The 13086-nt window shown below is 44.9% G+C and overlaps 1 protein-coding gene across 3 annotated transcripts in view; it reads left to right on the top strand.

Annotated features, from left to right (window-relative positions):
• Window positions 1-5217: 5217 nt before the first annotated feature.
• adcy2b (adenylate cyclase 2b (brain)) overlaps window positions 5218-13086 on the top strand; it is a 28691-nt gene continuing 20822 nt past the window's right edge. For all 3 annotated transcript variants that reach the window (XR_015103709.1, XM_086136674.1, XM_086136676.1), the window contains exons 1-2: window positions 5218-5751; window positions 10450-10647. Coding sequence is in view for 2 of the 3 variants with exons in the window: in XM_086136674.1 (XP_085992800.1) it covers window positions 5482-5751; window positions 10450-10647 (468 nt within the window). In the remaining variant the exon portion in view is untranslated. The remainder of the gene's footprint in view (window positions 5752-10449; window positions 10648-13086) is intronic.

Raw genomic sequence — 13086 nt, 5'->3', positions numbered from 1 at the left:
CAACGTGTGATTCTACTGTCGACCACTAGATGATGCACTTGAACTTTTGGTGCACATTTTGATTTTAAACGGTGAAGCGTTTCCATGCATTCAAGTGTGTTTTTGGAATTTGTCGATGTGTCAAAAAAGTCTTCGGAGACGTCAAGTTTAAATCATTGTGTTCAATCGAGCAGATGTCGGTTTTGTTATCCTTGACAAGGCACCGGTTGTTGTGCTTCCTTGATTGGCGTGTTTAAAGGCCGTCCTCGTGTGCCTTACTCACAGACGCGCTCGGTCGATGATGCCCGTTTTGCCCTCATCAAGGTCAGGCTGGTTTTGGAGCTCATCAGCCCTCCAGACTCTAATTATCAGGGTGTGCTCAGCCGAAAGCGCGTGATCGGTAATTCAATGGTCGCAAGTTGCTTTTCAAGCACTGAACTTAACTTGTGCATATGAACCAAACGTTTCGTCAGTGATCATGAAAACAAACGCACCTAATCCAAGGTCATCCCTGAGGTCAGATTTATACTTCACCTTTTTTACCAATTGCCTCATTTTTTTTTTCTTTGATGGAGCAACTCTGAGATCACTCCTGTACAAGTCCTCCAGGGCTTTATTTATTCTTCATCTTCGATCGCATCTCTCTCGCTTCTTCGTTGTAAACGGTGAACCACGTCGTTAACAAGCGTGTGGAGCAATCGACTGTAGAAGAGACTTTTACTGGGCGTCGGGAAGCAAGAATAATAGGAGGTGAAAATAGAGAGCAATTTCGCATTCATCAAGCTTGCAGAAATGTCCGTTTACAAGATCCGCAGGCCTGCAGACCATACCAAATAACGTGCACGTGTGCAGTATAAAGACTGTTGAAATAGACCGTTATTAATAAGTCATTGGTTTGGGTCCACATTAAATGAGTTGTTCGGGTATTTTTTTTCTTCTTCTCTTTAGCCTAACTTCTCCCACGTGTCTCAAATATTTAATAGACTGAAACTCACTTTTTAATCGATGACTTGGCACCTTTTCTGATTTGCTCGCTTGCAAGGGCCTCCAAATAAGAGGCACAGCGTGCTTGCTCCAAGCTGTTGGTCAACCTCCGGTTGAGTTTGACTGTCAAACTGACATGTTACGCAAATGACTGAATCATTGTTGTGTCGTGAAACCAAATCGTCTTGTCTATATTTGGTGCAAAACAAAACAACCACAACAACACAAAACAAATGGCTTAATGCTAACATGTGACTTGAAATGCCTTAGACCACAGGTGTCAAACTCCGGTCCTGGAGGGCCGCTGTCCTGCATGTTTTCAAAGTCTCCCTGTTGCAACACCACCCGATTCAAATAATCAGATCATCTACGGGAGCCTGACATTGAACTTGTTCATTTGAATCAGGTGGTGTTGCAACAGGGAGACTTGGAAAACATGCAGGACAGCGGCCCTCCAGGACCTGACTTTGACACCTATGCCTTCGACAGATGTTAAGATAAGATAAGATAACCTTTATTTGTCCCACACTGGGGAAATTTGCAGTCTACAACAGCAAAATTTTGCGGGTGGAAAATGACTTGAAACAAGTACTTGAAGGTTTATTATCTTTACAAAGAAATCAGGCAGTTTGACAACGAGACAAATGCTAGTGTTTTTTCTCCCCACGCCACTTGAAGGCAGCATCGCCTCCTCCCGACGTGTGCTTCTTAATTCTGACGCCGTGACTCTGTGTGGGAGGGTGTTTGATTCAGAATTAGTATGTTCAGGCCACTCTTCCTCCACGTGTTCCCATTCTGTCACCGCTTTGTGTGTGTGTGGGTGGTAGGGGGGCATGGGGGTCAGCAGTTGCACTGCCGCACCTGTTTGCGAACATGGTTCACCGAGCGTATACGGTGTTTGAGCTCCGTTTATAGCAACAGCACACACATTGAATACGTCGGCGGAATGTGGTTTCAAAGCACATCGCTCATTGTTACCTCAACCAGGGAGGTCACGGGGAAGAGATGATTGCATTGAGGAGGGGCTCGCGTTAGATTAGGTGCTTGCTTCGATTTTACGGTGAAGAATGGAAATTTAATGGCCAAAATTCTGTCGTAGGCCAGTCGTGGGCATGGGCTTGAGTTATTTTTGCCATCGTGGAGGTCTGTACTGTCCTCTCATTTGGATTTAGACAAGCACACAGGAGCCTTTCGCATTCTTCTTTTGTTTTTTGTTTGTCTTCTTCCAAAATGTCAAAATCGGACGACGATGGTCCTTCCACGTACATTCTATGTTGTGTTCAATTGGGCCAGCGCCCATACCAAGTATCGTTATTCAGCCGATACCGGCCTTATTTTAAGGTATTGGGTCCTCATTTAGTAGTCCGACGATACCAGCCACTCATACTTAAGGTGGTCAGAAATCTGTGTGTCTGTGTGTGTGTGTGCGCGCGCGCGCGCCTGTGTGCATCGGCGAGTTCATCAACATGTTTCTGCGGCATCAAGGCGGACCCAATTAGCGCGTCTGGCATAGGCTCATTCAAGGAAAGGCAGCAGGCAGTGCAAGATCCGAGTGCAGATTGGGTGTTCACACGTTCACTCACTCTCGGAAGGAGAACACGTTTTTGTTTTTAGCAGCTCACAGTTAAATGCCATCAGACTTTCAAGAGAATTTCGGCTCTTCCAGTGCTTGACTCCATGTCTCTGTACTGTACTACAATCTCAAATTCAATATTAGCATTATAAAAAACACTTCTGGAAAAAAAAAACAATCAAACTAAATTTGGACTCTGCAAACTCTCTTTGAAAAAGATCAGATTCATATTTGTGTTATTTAGAGAGTGATCGAGACCGGCGTGATCCCGTCGCACCGCTGCCGGGGAAATAGGACAACATCTGGCACGTCAGTCAAATCAGTGCTGCTAATAGATTAAGGCTCATTGCGCTCATTACCTTGACCAGCTGGATGCCGAGTGTCCAGAAATGTTCCCACTGTGTCGCTTTTGGCCACACGTTGGCTGATTTCCAGGAAGGGCGGCTGAAGCCTAGTCGAGTTATTTGGTATCCATCTTAACAACATAATAGTAGACCAGTCGTTGAAGTCCCATTTTAAGGAACGATATCTGGAAAGGACATGAAGTGATTCTGAAGACGGCCAATGACTTTTTAAACACTTAGTTCTTTTTGTTCAATCTTAACTCGGCTCCGCACTCTGCGGAACGCTCTTCGTGTGTTCTTCTGACAACGGCTATCAACACGCTTCAACTTTTGCCTCATGAGCAGCATTTTCCCACCTTTTGAAGCTTTGCACTTCCTCCACCGCACTCTCTTGCTCGCCTTTCTTCCTGATAAGGCTTTTTTTAATTTAATTTAATTTTTTTTACCTTCCGTAGTTGGTTTCCCTTTCCTCTTCCTCCCCATTCTTTTTTAGCCCCCTTTTCATCTTATCGGGTTGATATTTTCCTCCCCTTCTTTCCTTCCTTGTCACGCTCCTCGTGCACTAGCAGTGGTGGGAAGTAACAAAGTAGGCTTCACTGTTGTATTTAAGTAGTTGGGTATTTTTCTGGTACTTTTTGACTGGTACTCCCTACACGGAAACACAGTTACATGTACTTTCTACTCTTAAATCTGGCTTGTTACCCAGCACTCATGACGACGTGATATGAAGAGAGTTCACAAGTCAAGTTTCTATTTTGAACGCCTCGTGTAATTGACTTTGCTATTTACTATTTAACAGTATACTGTCGTACTATTTAACCTGTATTATTTTAGCGGAAATGGATGTGTGTAGTGCATAAATTTGTTGGCCCATAGAGAACTCGCGTGGTTGTGCTAGCATGTTATTTCAACCGCTATGCTAGCTCATACTATTGATGTGAAGGTCGTTTGTGTTGAATTTAAGCACCGAACACCTGTAACACAGCTTCATGATGGTGTAGTTGCCCTCTCGTGGTGTCTATACGTAATTACAAACCCTTTTTAAAATAATTTGAGGAAGAAAAAAAAAAACAGATACTGAAGTGTATTTTTTTTCCCCCCTGTTAGTTAGTGAGCAAAGCTATGGGAACATTGTGTTGATACAATACAATACAATACATGCTGATTTATATAGCGCTTTCACAACAGCGACAGCTGTAACAAAGCGCTTCACAAAACAGTTAACATAAAGTAAAATAATAAACACAACACATAACATAAAACACGGACAGTCGTGCAGTCCTAACCACTTTTCCGTCACACGCTTTGTTGTTTGAAGCAGTTTGAGATGAAAGAGGAGAGAATCAAAGTGTCCTTTAACCAGTGGATCAGAGACGTCATGCTCAAAATGTGCACACGTCGGCTACAAGCTAAGTTTCAAAGTCAACAAGAAGCTGTAGCATCCATTGACGAAAAAAGAGATTGGTTCACTTCTCCTGTCCCATGGAAATCCATTTCAATTCCAAGCGGCGACTCTCAGTTCCAAATACGCATCGGCGCTCTGCGCCAACGCTCCTCTCTCCTCATCCTCAACTTCAGCAGCCATCCATCCAGCCGCACCAACGCCGACTGTCCAACAGCGCCGACATAGCCACTGAACAAAACGGGATTGTGAAAAATGCTGCCCATTACAGGCGCAAAAAACACAAGCACCCCAGGTCTGTCCAGCACCGACAGTCAATGGCGCCGACATTCCTCCCAATCAACATCTGTGCTGGTACAGGCGTGCTGCTGAGAAGGCGCAACCACCAAGCACAGATACTTCTCCTTTGACGAATGTCGTGGCCAAAAAGCGCTGAAAACAGTCCATATCAGGTCCACACGATGAAACAACAAACAACATGTGACAAAACAAAAGACAAAAATACCAAAATATTATAACGCAAACGCTTCAGCTAGCCCGAATGGGCTCTTTTTTTAATTTTAATTTTTTTTATTTTTAACTTGAGTCAAAATCAGTACTTCTTCTGTCACAAGTCTATTTTTAGTTCCTGTACTTAAATACGGACAGTGAGTCCTTTCCCCACCTTTGTGCTTGAGCACAGCTGGTACAATCTGTCTCACCCACTCATTTTCAAAGGGCCTTTTCCACACACACACACACACACACACATTTAGGCAACCCACTGTTATCTTCGCCAGTTTCACACCGTCTTTCGTTCCCCCTCCTTTTTACGCGGCTGTTTCTGGACTACATTGGCACATACACAAATCTTTCCCCCCGCCACACACCCTCTCTCCCTTTCACACTCTTGATTTTTTTTTTTTTTCCCCTCCCTTCCAGCTCCACACAGTCACTCCCTCCCAGTCCTCATCTGCACCTCAGCCGAGTAGCACGCTGCAGCCAGACAGGACGCCAAACGGAGAAGGGCCAGCGCCTCCAGAAGGGAACCCACGAGAGGCTCACTCATGCTGTCCTGAGAGGATGTGAGGGAAGCCCCGGGTGGGGGTGGGGGGGAGGAAGCGCTGGCATCTTCATCCGCTCATCTGTGCATCAATCACACCCAAGCCGAACTTCTGCGGGGTGACCCCCCCCTTGCCGCCCCCGGGAGGCGCGCACCCATGTGGGAGGAGGCACTGTGGACCCGCGGTCGCTACCTGCTGGAGAAGAGCGATGGGGCCGAGGGCGGCGAGGGGCCCGATGGCCCCGGCGCGGAGGGCTGCCCGGGCTTCCAGGGGGTCGAGGCGTGCGCGGAGGGCGAGAAGCGGCAGGACTGGCTGTACGATTCCTATTCCAGGATGAGCCAGCAGCATCCGCTCATCGTCTTCCTGCTGCTCATCGTCATGGGAACCTGCGTGGCACTGCTGGTGGTCTTCTTTGCCTCGGGGCTGGTGAGTGAGCGCCACGAGACGGGGTTTCACGTGCTTTGAACTTAAAAGTAATAACTTTTGGTTGTCGGCTCTCGCGCTCTGTATTTAATAGCGCGTTTAAAAATGAACATCTTCGTTTAAAAGGAAATGACTTGGTTGACACCGTGTGCATTCCGAGAGGACAGCTTTGTGATTGCTTCATATCTCGAGTTTTGATGCCTTTTGAATCTGCCCTTTGCTTCATTAACCGTGACTACCGTCGTGCTTTTTCACTCGATTTTAGCACTTTAGGAATTTGCACTATTCATTCTGTCAGGATTTAACCACACAATGAAGCATTTTAAAGTAGTTTCCATATAAAGACATCCTCTTCATGTATAAAAATTCAAGCTGCACAAGAAATAAAATGTGAATTTATTGTCCAACCACAAAGCAAAAACATCGATACAACTTTGATCGCACCGTTATAAACACACATTTGCAAAGTGCTATGCCAGGCCAAGAAGCATACAGAAAACAAAATGACTGTTGTCGGGCATGTATATCGTAGAGCTGGGGAAAAAAAATTGCATCTTAAAAAGAACAATAAGCATCCGTATCTGATGGTAACCCTGCACCGTAGAGTTTCAGGCAGTGTTGTCCGGTCGCTTGAAAAGGGCTGTGGATATTCACCTAGCTTAGCTAATCATGCCACGGGCAGAGAAACTTAATGTGGGGGTACTGTGACATCGCTACGGGACAAAAAAAAGCAGAGTTGCTTGCGAGCAGACACATTTTCAGAGATAAGCAGCTAACAAAAGATTTAGACTGTAATTGGCTGTTTAATTTCACACTTGATGGGTGGCCAGGCACTCTCGAAACCCTGGTGTTTGTATGCAAGCCATTAAAAAGTCCATCCATTTTGTACACTGCTTGTCCCCATTTGCTTTGAGGGGGAGTTGGAGCCAAGACAAATTGTTTACTTCAGCAAAATGAACATCCAATAGAAGCAGAAAATTGGAGTGTTCAAGACATATTAAAACAAGTAGACATGCCCAATAAAACAACACATTTTATATGCTTTAATAAAACATAGATGTCACATAATTAAATGAAATGTAGAGAATTAAATCTTTTTTTTTTTGCCGTTTTTTTTTTCTTGCTTCAATTCGATTCTTATTTTTCTGGTGCCACATGGGGGCAGTGTTATACAGATGCACATACATATAATTAGACGTCCCAACTGAGTTAGCTGCAGTAAAATGAGACTTTCTTCACAGAGGATAATGAATATACAAGTGTGAGTCGTAGTTTGTTCCTGTCTAAATAGCTTGCTGCACCATGTGTGTTCACATAGCCAGTGCTTAAAAGCCGATGTTATTCGTTCGCCCGTCTGTGGCGTTTTTTTGCATTGTGTGGACTCTCCGCCGAGAACTGTTAACTAGCTGCCAAACAGCTGCTTGGTGAATATTTGGCCTTGATTTGAGAGCAGCATTGTTAATTAATTTTTTATTTTTTTTTTGCTGTTTACATAAGCGATGGATGCGCTTCTCTTTTGAATTATTTGTCAAAAGAAAAAAAAGAAACGAGTATACGATTCATTAATTGCGGCAAGCTGAGCGACTGTGTAGCGCCACTTCAAAATGACAACGCTGGGATTGCCAAGTGGCTCAAGAGGCGGCGTGAGCGCCATTCACAGCGACGCAGGCGTTAGTGCTTTTGTCAAGAGAGAGCTTTTGTTCGGACCATAGACGCAAGCTATTGTTTATGAAGTGATGTTTTCTCTCTCAGTTTTTTTTTATATGGAATTCCATACAAAGGAAAGCACCCTTTTTTTCTCTCTTTTGGCACTTTATCTCCTTTTGTGGTCTGTGCGTCATCTCTGAGGTTCTCTTGTATTCATGCCACCTCCATCATAAACAATCAATCTTGTATTTGAATTTGAACCGGATCAATAGATGTCATTGCCCGCTGTCAGTCACTGTATTCCCACCGTGCGCACCGATCCCCCTCATTACTTTTCTAATTTATTGCCGTCGGACGGCTGCGTGTCGTATTGTTATTCGCGCTGGTCAACGAAGAATGGTTGGAATATAGCTGGAGCGGGAAGGGAAGGATGCCATGTATTTTCATCAGCTTGGCCTCAAGCAATGTCACCAAAACAGAACGGCTGCTCGTCAAATGAAGGCACGCCGTGATCGGACCCGCGAGTGATGGAATTTGGACTTGATGGTGATGTGGAGTACTCCACCCATTCTGTAAAAGGTCACTGTACGTGCTTGTTGTTTGGGTGTGTTTGTCCAAGGAAGTGTCTCATTTCCTTCTTTAGCTTATCTGCACTTTTCAGGGCAAAAATAAGTCGCTTGAAATTGTTCGATTTATATACACGCATGCGTCTACATGGTGGCGTGTTAATAGAAGTCCTTTTGCAGCAGGGTTTGACAAATCAAGAGAGATCGATGCGATAACTCAAAAAAAAAAAAGCCTGACGAAATTTTATAATGCTCACCATTTTTTCATCTTTTTTTTTTCTCAATTGATCACACCCTGATAATTGGAGCACTGTGGGATTTTTAGCGCTTGTCCCGCTTCAAGATTCGATTTGCAACTTCCACATGCAGTGATTTCATGACATCATCATAAAAACCACACAGAATACATAAGATGATGAAATGATCAATTAAGGAATGCATTTTTCGACATTTTGAAACGTACAAAAAGTGCCCGCGTTTGCACAGAGCTAAAATGCATTGTTGGGATGTCTTGTGTAAGCGTGGTGCTTGGCTCCCATCCTCTCCAGGACTCTATTGTGCACTTGAGCTGAAAAGAGCGCGGTGGCGTCAGTAGTCGAATCCCGCGGGACCCCTGTGCCAGACCATGACTCATACTACCTTACAAAAGCTACATTACACTAATACACTTCACAAGGCTTCATCTGTAGCACTATTCGGCTGTGGGGCCTCGACATTTCTCAACGAGTCAAGTCCCTCTCAAATTAGTCACTAGAGGCACGGCTGATAACGTCTCCTTGACCACAACTTTCCAATCGTGTTCATGCAGTGGTGGGAAGTAACCCCCAAATTCACTTGTGCTTTGATATACAAGTGACATAAATTTGTAGGGGTTTTTTTTTTCAAAATAAGAGCCACAACTTTGAGATCACAACAAGCAGTAGTTTAGCAGATAGGCAACAATTTTTCCAAAAAGAGGCTTCAAGTTGTTTATTGCCACTCCCATTTGAATTTTACAACCATACATACCGTTGCAAAAATGGCCGCTAGCTTAATGCTCAAAAATCACGCTAACACATAAAGGAAATGCAAAGGCAATGCATTTTTTTTTATAACCTTAAACTAAGTACAGTAGTTGAATTAGTAGTTCATTTCCAAGTCTTTTTCTCTCAACTATGTACTTCTACAAAGTACTGAGCGCGAGTACTTTCGCCACCTCTGCCGACACGTGATTGCTTATTTTTAACACGAGTAAGTTAATGGGCGGTGAGAAAATTCTGCTTAGCCAAATGTTTCAAGTGCATTAATTGGATGGTGTGTGTACATGAGTGTGTGTTGACAGCGTCCAAAATGCTGACTTTGACCGCGCGAGCGCAGAAGTGAAACTCAAGCACATTCTCCGGGCTCAGACCGTCTGTCTATTGCGCTTGCAGTCTGTTCATCTGTTTGTGTCATGTTGTGCCTCGGTCCCTGCGAGGACCGGCTGCACTCATTAGCATGCCAAAAGATAGCAAGCGCTTTGCTGCTGTTAGCTCGACGCGAGTTGTCAGGTCTAAGGTGAAAAAGTAGCACCGAGTGTTTTTAATGGCCTTCGATGAGAATAATGTTGATGGTGTGTGTTTGCCGTTTCTGATAGGTCATTTATGCACTTACCCGAATTCAATTTTCTGTTCAGGGTTTTTTTTTTTTTGTTGTTGTTTTTAGAAGGTGGAAAACAGACACAAAAAATAAATAGGCGGGGTTATCTAAATGTTGCCAGGATAAAAGCTTTTCATAACTCGGCATCCTCAGAAGCTCTTGACCAAGGGCAATCAATGGTCTTTTGTGTGTCTTCCACTTTGGAATAATGGTGCCAATTGTTGCCAAGCCTTTTGCTGACGCGATCCCAGCCTTGTCCATGTCTATAATCTTGTCGGTGACCTCTTTTGGCAGCTCTTTAGCTTTGCCGATGGTGATCTGGAGATAGGAAGAAATTGTTTCCTCGAACAGGCGCACGTAGCTGAAACCAATTGAACTGGGTTGTTTTACAATCATAGTCGACTATCTTTACAATGTCATATGTACGCCCGGGTGGAAAGCAAAGTGCGGAGAGTCTCTGTCGCTGAAATACGCGTGTGTAATCGATCGTTGCCAAGAGCATCTCCAAATATCCACACGATAGCACTTTAGCCTCCTTGCCAGTTTTTGCGATTTTTGGCAATCCACTTCCTCCTTTGACAATCCCGCCATGTTTTTGTGGTTTACAAGAAAATAATACAGTACAGTATGTTGTATATGGTTAAAACCAGATACAGGGTCAGAGTTTTTCCATGTGAGTGTGAGTGAGCCACGACCGGTAATTTTTTTTGCAAAGGTCAACTTCAATCGCATTTGGCCACGTTGTTTGCTGTGCGGCGGTTCTTAGTTCAGGTGTGTTTTAAAATGCAGGCTTTCTGATTTTTTGGGGGTGTTTTTTTCTGTGCATTACCATAATCAGTAAACATCCTGTAAATGTGTTCTCTCTTCTCAGAATACCGAGGACCACCTGACCTTTCTAATCACGGTGCCGACGGCCCTTTTCCTCTTCTTGTCCATCTTCATTCTCGTCTGCATCGAGTCCATTTTCAAGCGTATGCTCCGCCTCTTCTCCCTCCTTATATGGGCATGTCTCGTCACCATGGGTTACCTGTTCATGTTTTCCGGAGGGATCCTCAGTCCCTGGGACCAGGTAAAAGCAATTTGTATGTATTGCAATTTATAAACGCAGAAGTCCGGAGACGGGTTCCGATAAAACCGTCAGCTTCAATCTCGTAAGCATTATTACGCTTCCATGAGACGCCTCCATTCATACAAGTCCTGTTTTTACACATCAGACCGACGGTGGGTCTTTGACCGCGCGTGGACATTATATGCGTGCGTGCCCGTGCGTCTAAATTAATTCCACGTGTGACAAGTCTTAATTAGGTCTGATGCGAGCAAAGGAGCAGTCAGACACATTCGTCCTCCGAGCCAGAGCTCCTCCTCACTCGCTGTCTTGGGAATCCTATTTTCTCCATCTCACACCTTGTCTCCACATATTCATCAAATCCCACCCTCTCCCCACCTGCCGCCAACACTCCGACCCCCCTGCCCTGGTTTTGTGCCGATTCCTCACACACGCTCAGACCCAAACCCCCCCCCCCGGTGACAATTCTTTGCCTCTTCCTCCATGACGGGAGATATTTTTATCATCGGCCACCTGTGGGAGCACTATCAATCTGAATTATTAATCACTCTATAGCTCTTTCTCTCCATCCATCTTATCGCGCCGACAGACGCAAAAATATTGGGACACAATATAGAGCGGCGCACATCCCATGCGGCGAAATCAGCGCTGACTTTCTCCAAGAAATAAGGAAGGAAAGCGAGTGGGGGGATGTAATGAGAGAAGAAAGGGGAGGGGGAAAAAAAATGAAATTGCAGCTACCTCTCTGTGGGTTGCCTGGATGGTGATTACTTGAGCCCACAGAGCTAATCACACAAAAGGTCTGGACCAGAAGGAGACAAAAGCAACATGGGCTTTTTTTGCTTGCTCACATGCAATCTGTGCACACAAACAGATAAACACGGCTGTCAAACAGACTGTGTCGGAGGAATGCCAGAGTCGGGCAGTCATGTCCGCATACAGTACAAGCTCCCATCGAGCGCCGTTAACCTTTTGGTCCGGGGCTTTATTCAATTTCTGAGCAGGGCCCCCGTCTCTCTGGCGAGAGGGGCCGCTCGGACACAGATGACTCAACGTGTCCTTACGCTTACTCGGAAACATTTACAACCCAGCCTGGTTTCCATCAAGCATTTTCGAATGTACCCCTTTTTGTTTTTGTTTTGTTTTGGGGGGGGGGGGTGTATACTAAATTGCATCAAATGATGTTTTAAAGTTCAAAACGTAAACAATACCATTCCACTTTTGGCTACCATCCTTCCTTTGACAAACTATAAAAAGTGACCCTTTGCACTTATATACAATATTTGTCAACAACAGCCTGCAGGATGCTTTCCAGTGGCAAAATCGTGAGTGATTACTACTGAGCCTAAAACTTGTCATTTTGGGGGGGTTGTCTGCTGGACCCCAAAAGGTTCAAGTGTTTTTTAATTACCCTTGACAAAAAAAAGTAATCATAATAATTCATGCAGCAGAGGCCAGGGTGGTAAGTTTACAGTCTAAACACAGTCTTTGGTCAAATTTGGTCAAAAGGGAATAACCCTTTTTTTTACAAAACAACCCATTTTTTTCCCCTTTTTTGTACAAAAAAACAACCCACAATTTAAGGGGTTGTTTTGCGGAGTATTCTTTTGACACGATTTTGGATCAAATGAATAATCCAGAAATGTGTCCCTATAGGCACTGCACTCTAAAACTGTTGAGTCAAAAATAACCCAATGTGGGTCAAAAACGGACCCATCCGCAAATATTTGGGGTTTGTCTTCAGAAAAATGACTCAATTTTCCATGTTGCTTTGTGCAAAACAACCCACAACTTTGGGTTGACTCAAGTATCGCTCCATTGTTTTGCGAAAGCACTTGATTTTTTGAGCCAACTGTTTTTAGAGCGTGGAGTGGACGGACGTCTTACGTCGTTGTGCAATGGCCCTACCACCAGCTGGCCAGCTGCACAGGGATCTGTGTTGTGACCATTTGAGCGGGATGGGATACTAGAAAGAGTGATACCATTTGGAATGGGAGGAACACAAGAATCACTTTCCTTGCTAAACTGAATCACCGGCGAAAGAAATTGAGTCTTTAGTGAAGGCGCTGCTGTCAAGGTAAGAGAGCGGGATATTCTGGAAGCTTACCGCTGGTTTCTGCGATCAGAGGCGCTGACATCAGAGTGGGAGGTAATCAAGGTAGCCGAAGCCCGGCGATGGCGGCCGCAGCTCCCATCTGGAGGTGTTGGGAAGGGCGTATTAACATTCAGGCGGGAGGACGGCGGAGATGAAATGCACCTAGCTGGCTTCGCAGGGCCCGGGGAGTGACGGGCCTGAAATTGGACTGCCAACGTCAATTCCACCTTAAAATTACTGGACGCCGCACTCTCCATCTACGGGAGGCTCGAGCGCTTTTCCGACGTCACCCTTCTTGGTTCCCATGGCAACGGGAAGCCTATACCGAGCGGCTCTTTCCCTCAGTC

This window comes from Hippocampus guttulatus, chromosome 18, assembly GCF_054856545.1.
Source record: "Hippocampus guttulatus isolate MCC_2025c chromosome 18, RoL_Hgut_1.0, whole genome shotgun sequence".
NCBI classification, from domain to species: domain Eukaryota; kingdom Metazoa; phylum Chordata; class Actinopteri; order Syngnathiformes; family Syngnathidae; genus Hippocampus; species Hippocampus guttulatus.
Note: the sequence above shows the minus strand (reverse complement) of the source record. Positions and strands in the feature narration are given on the sequence as shown.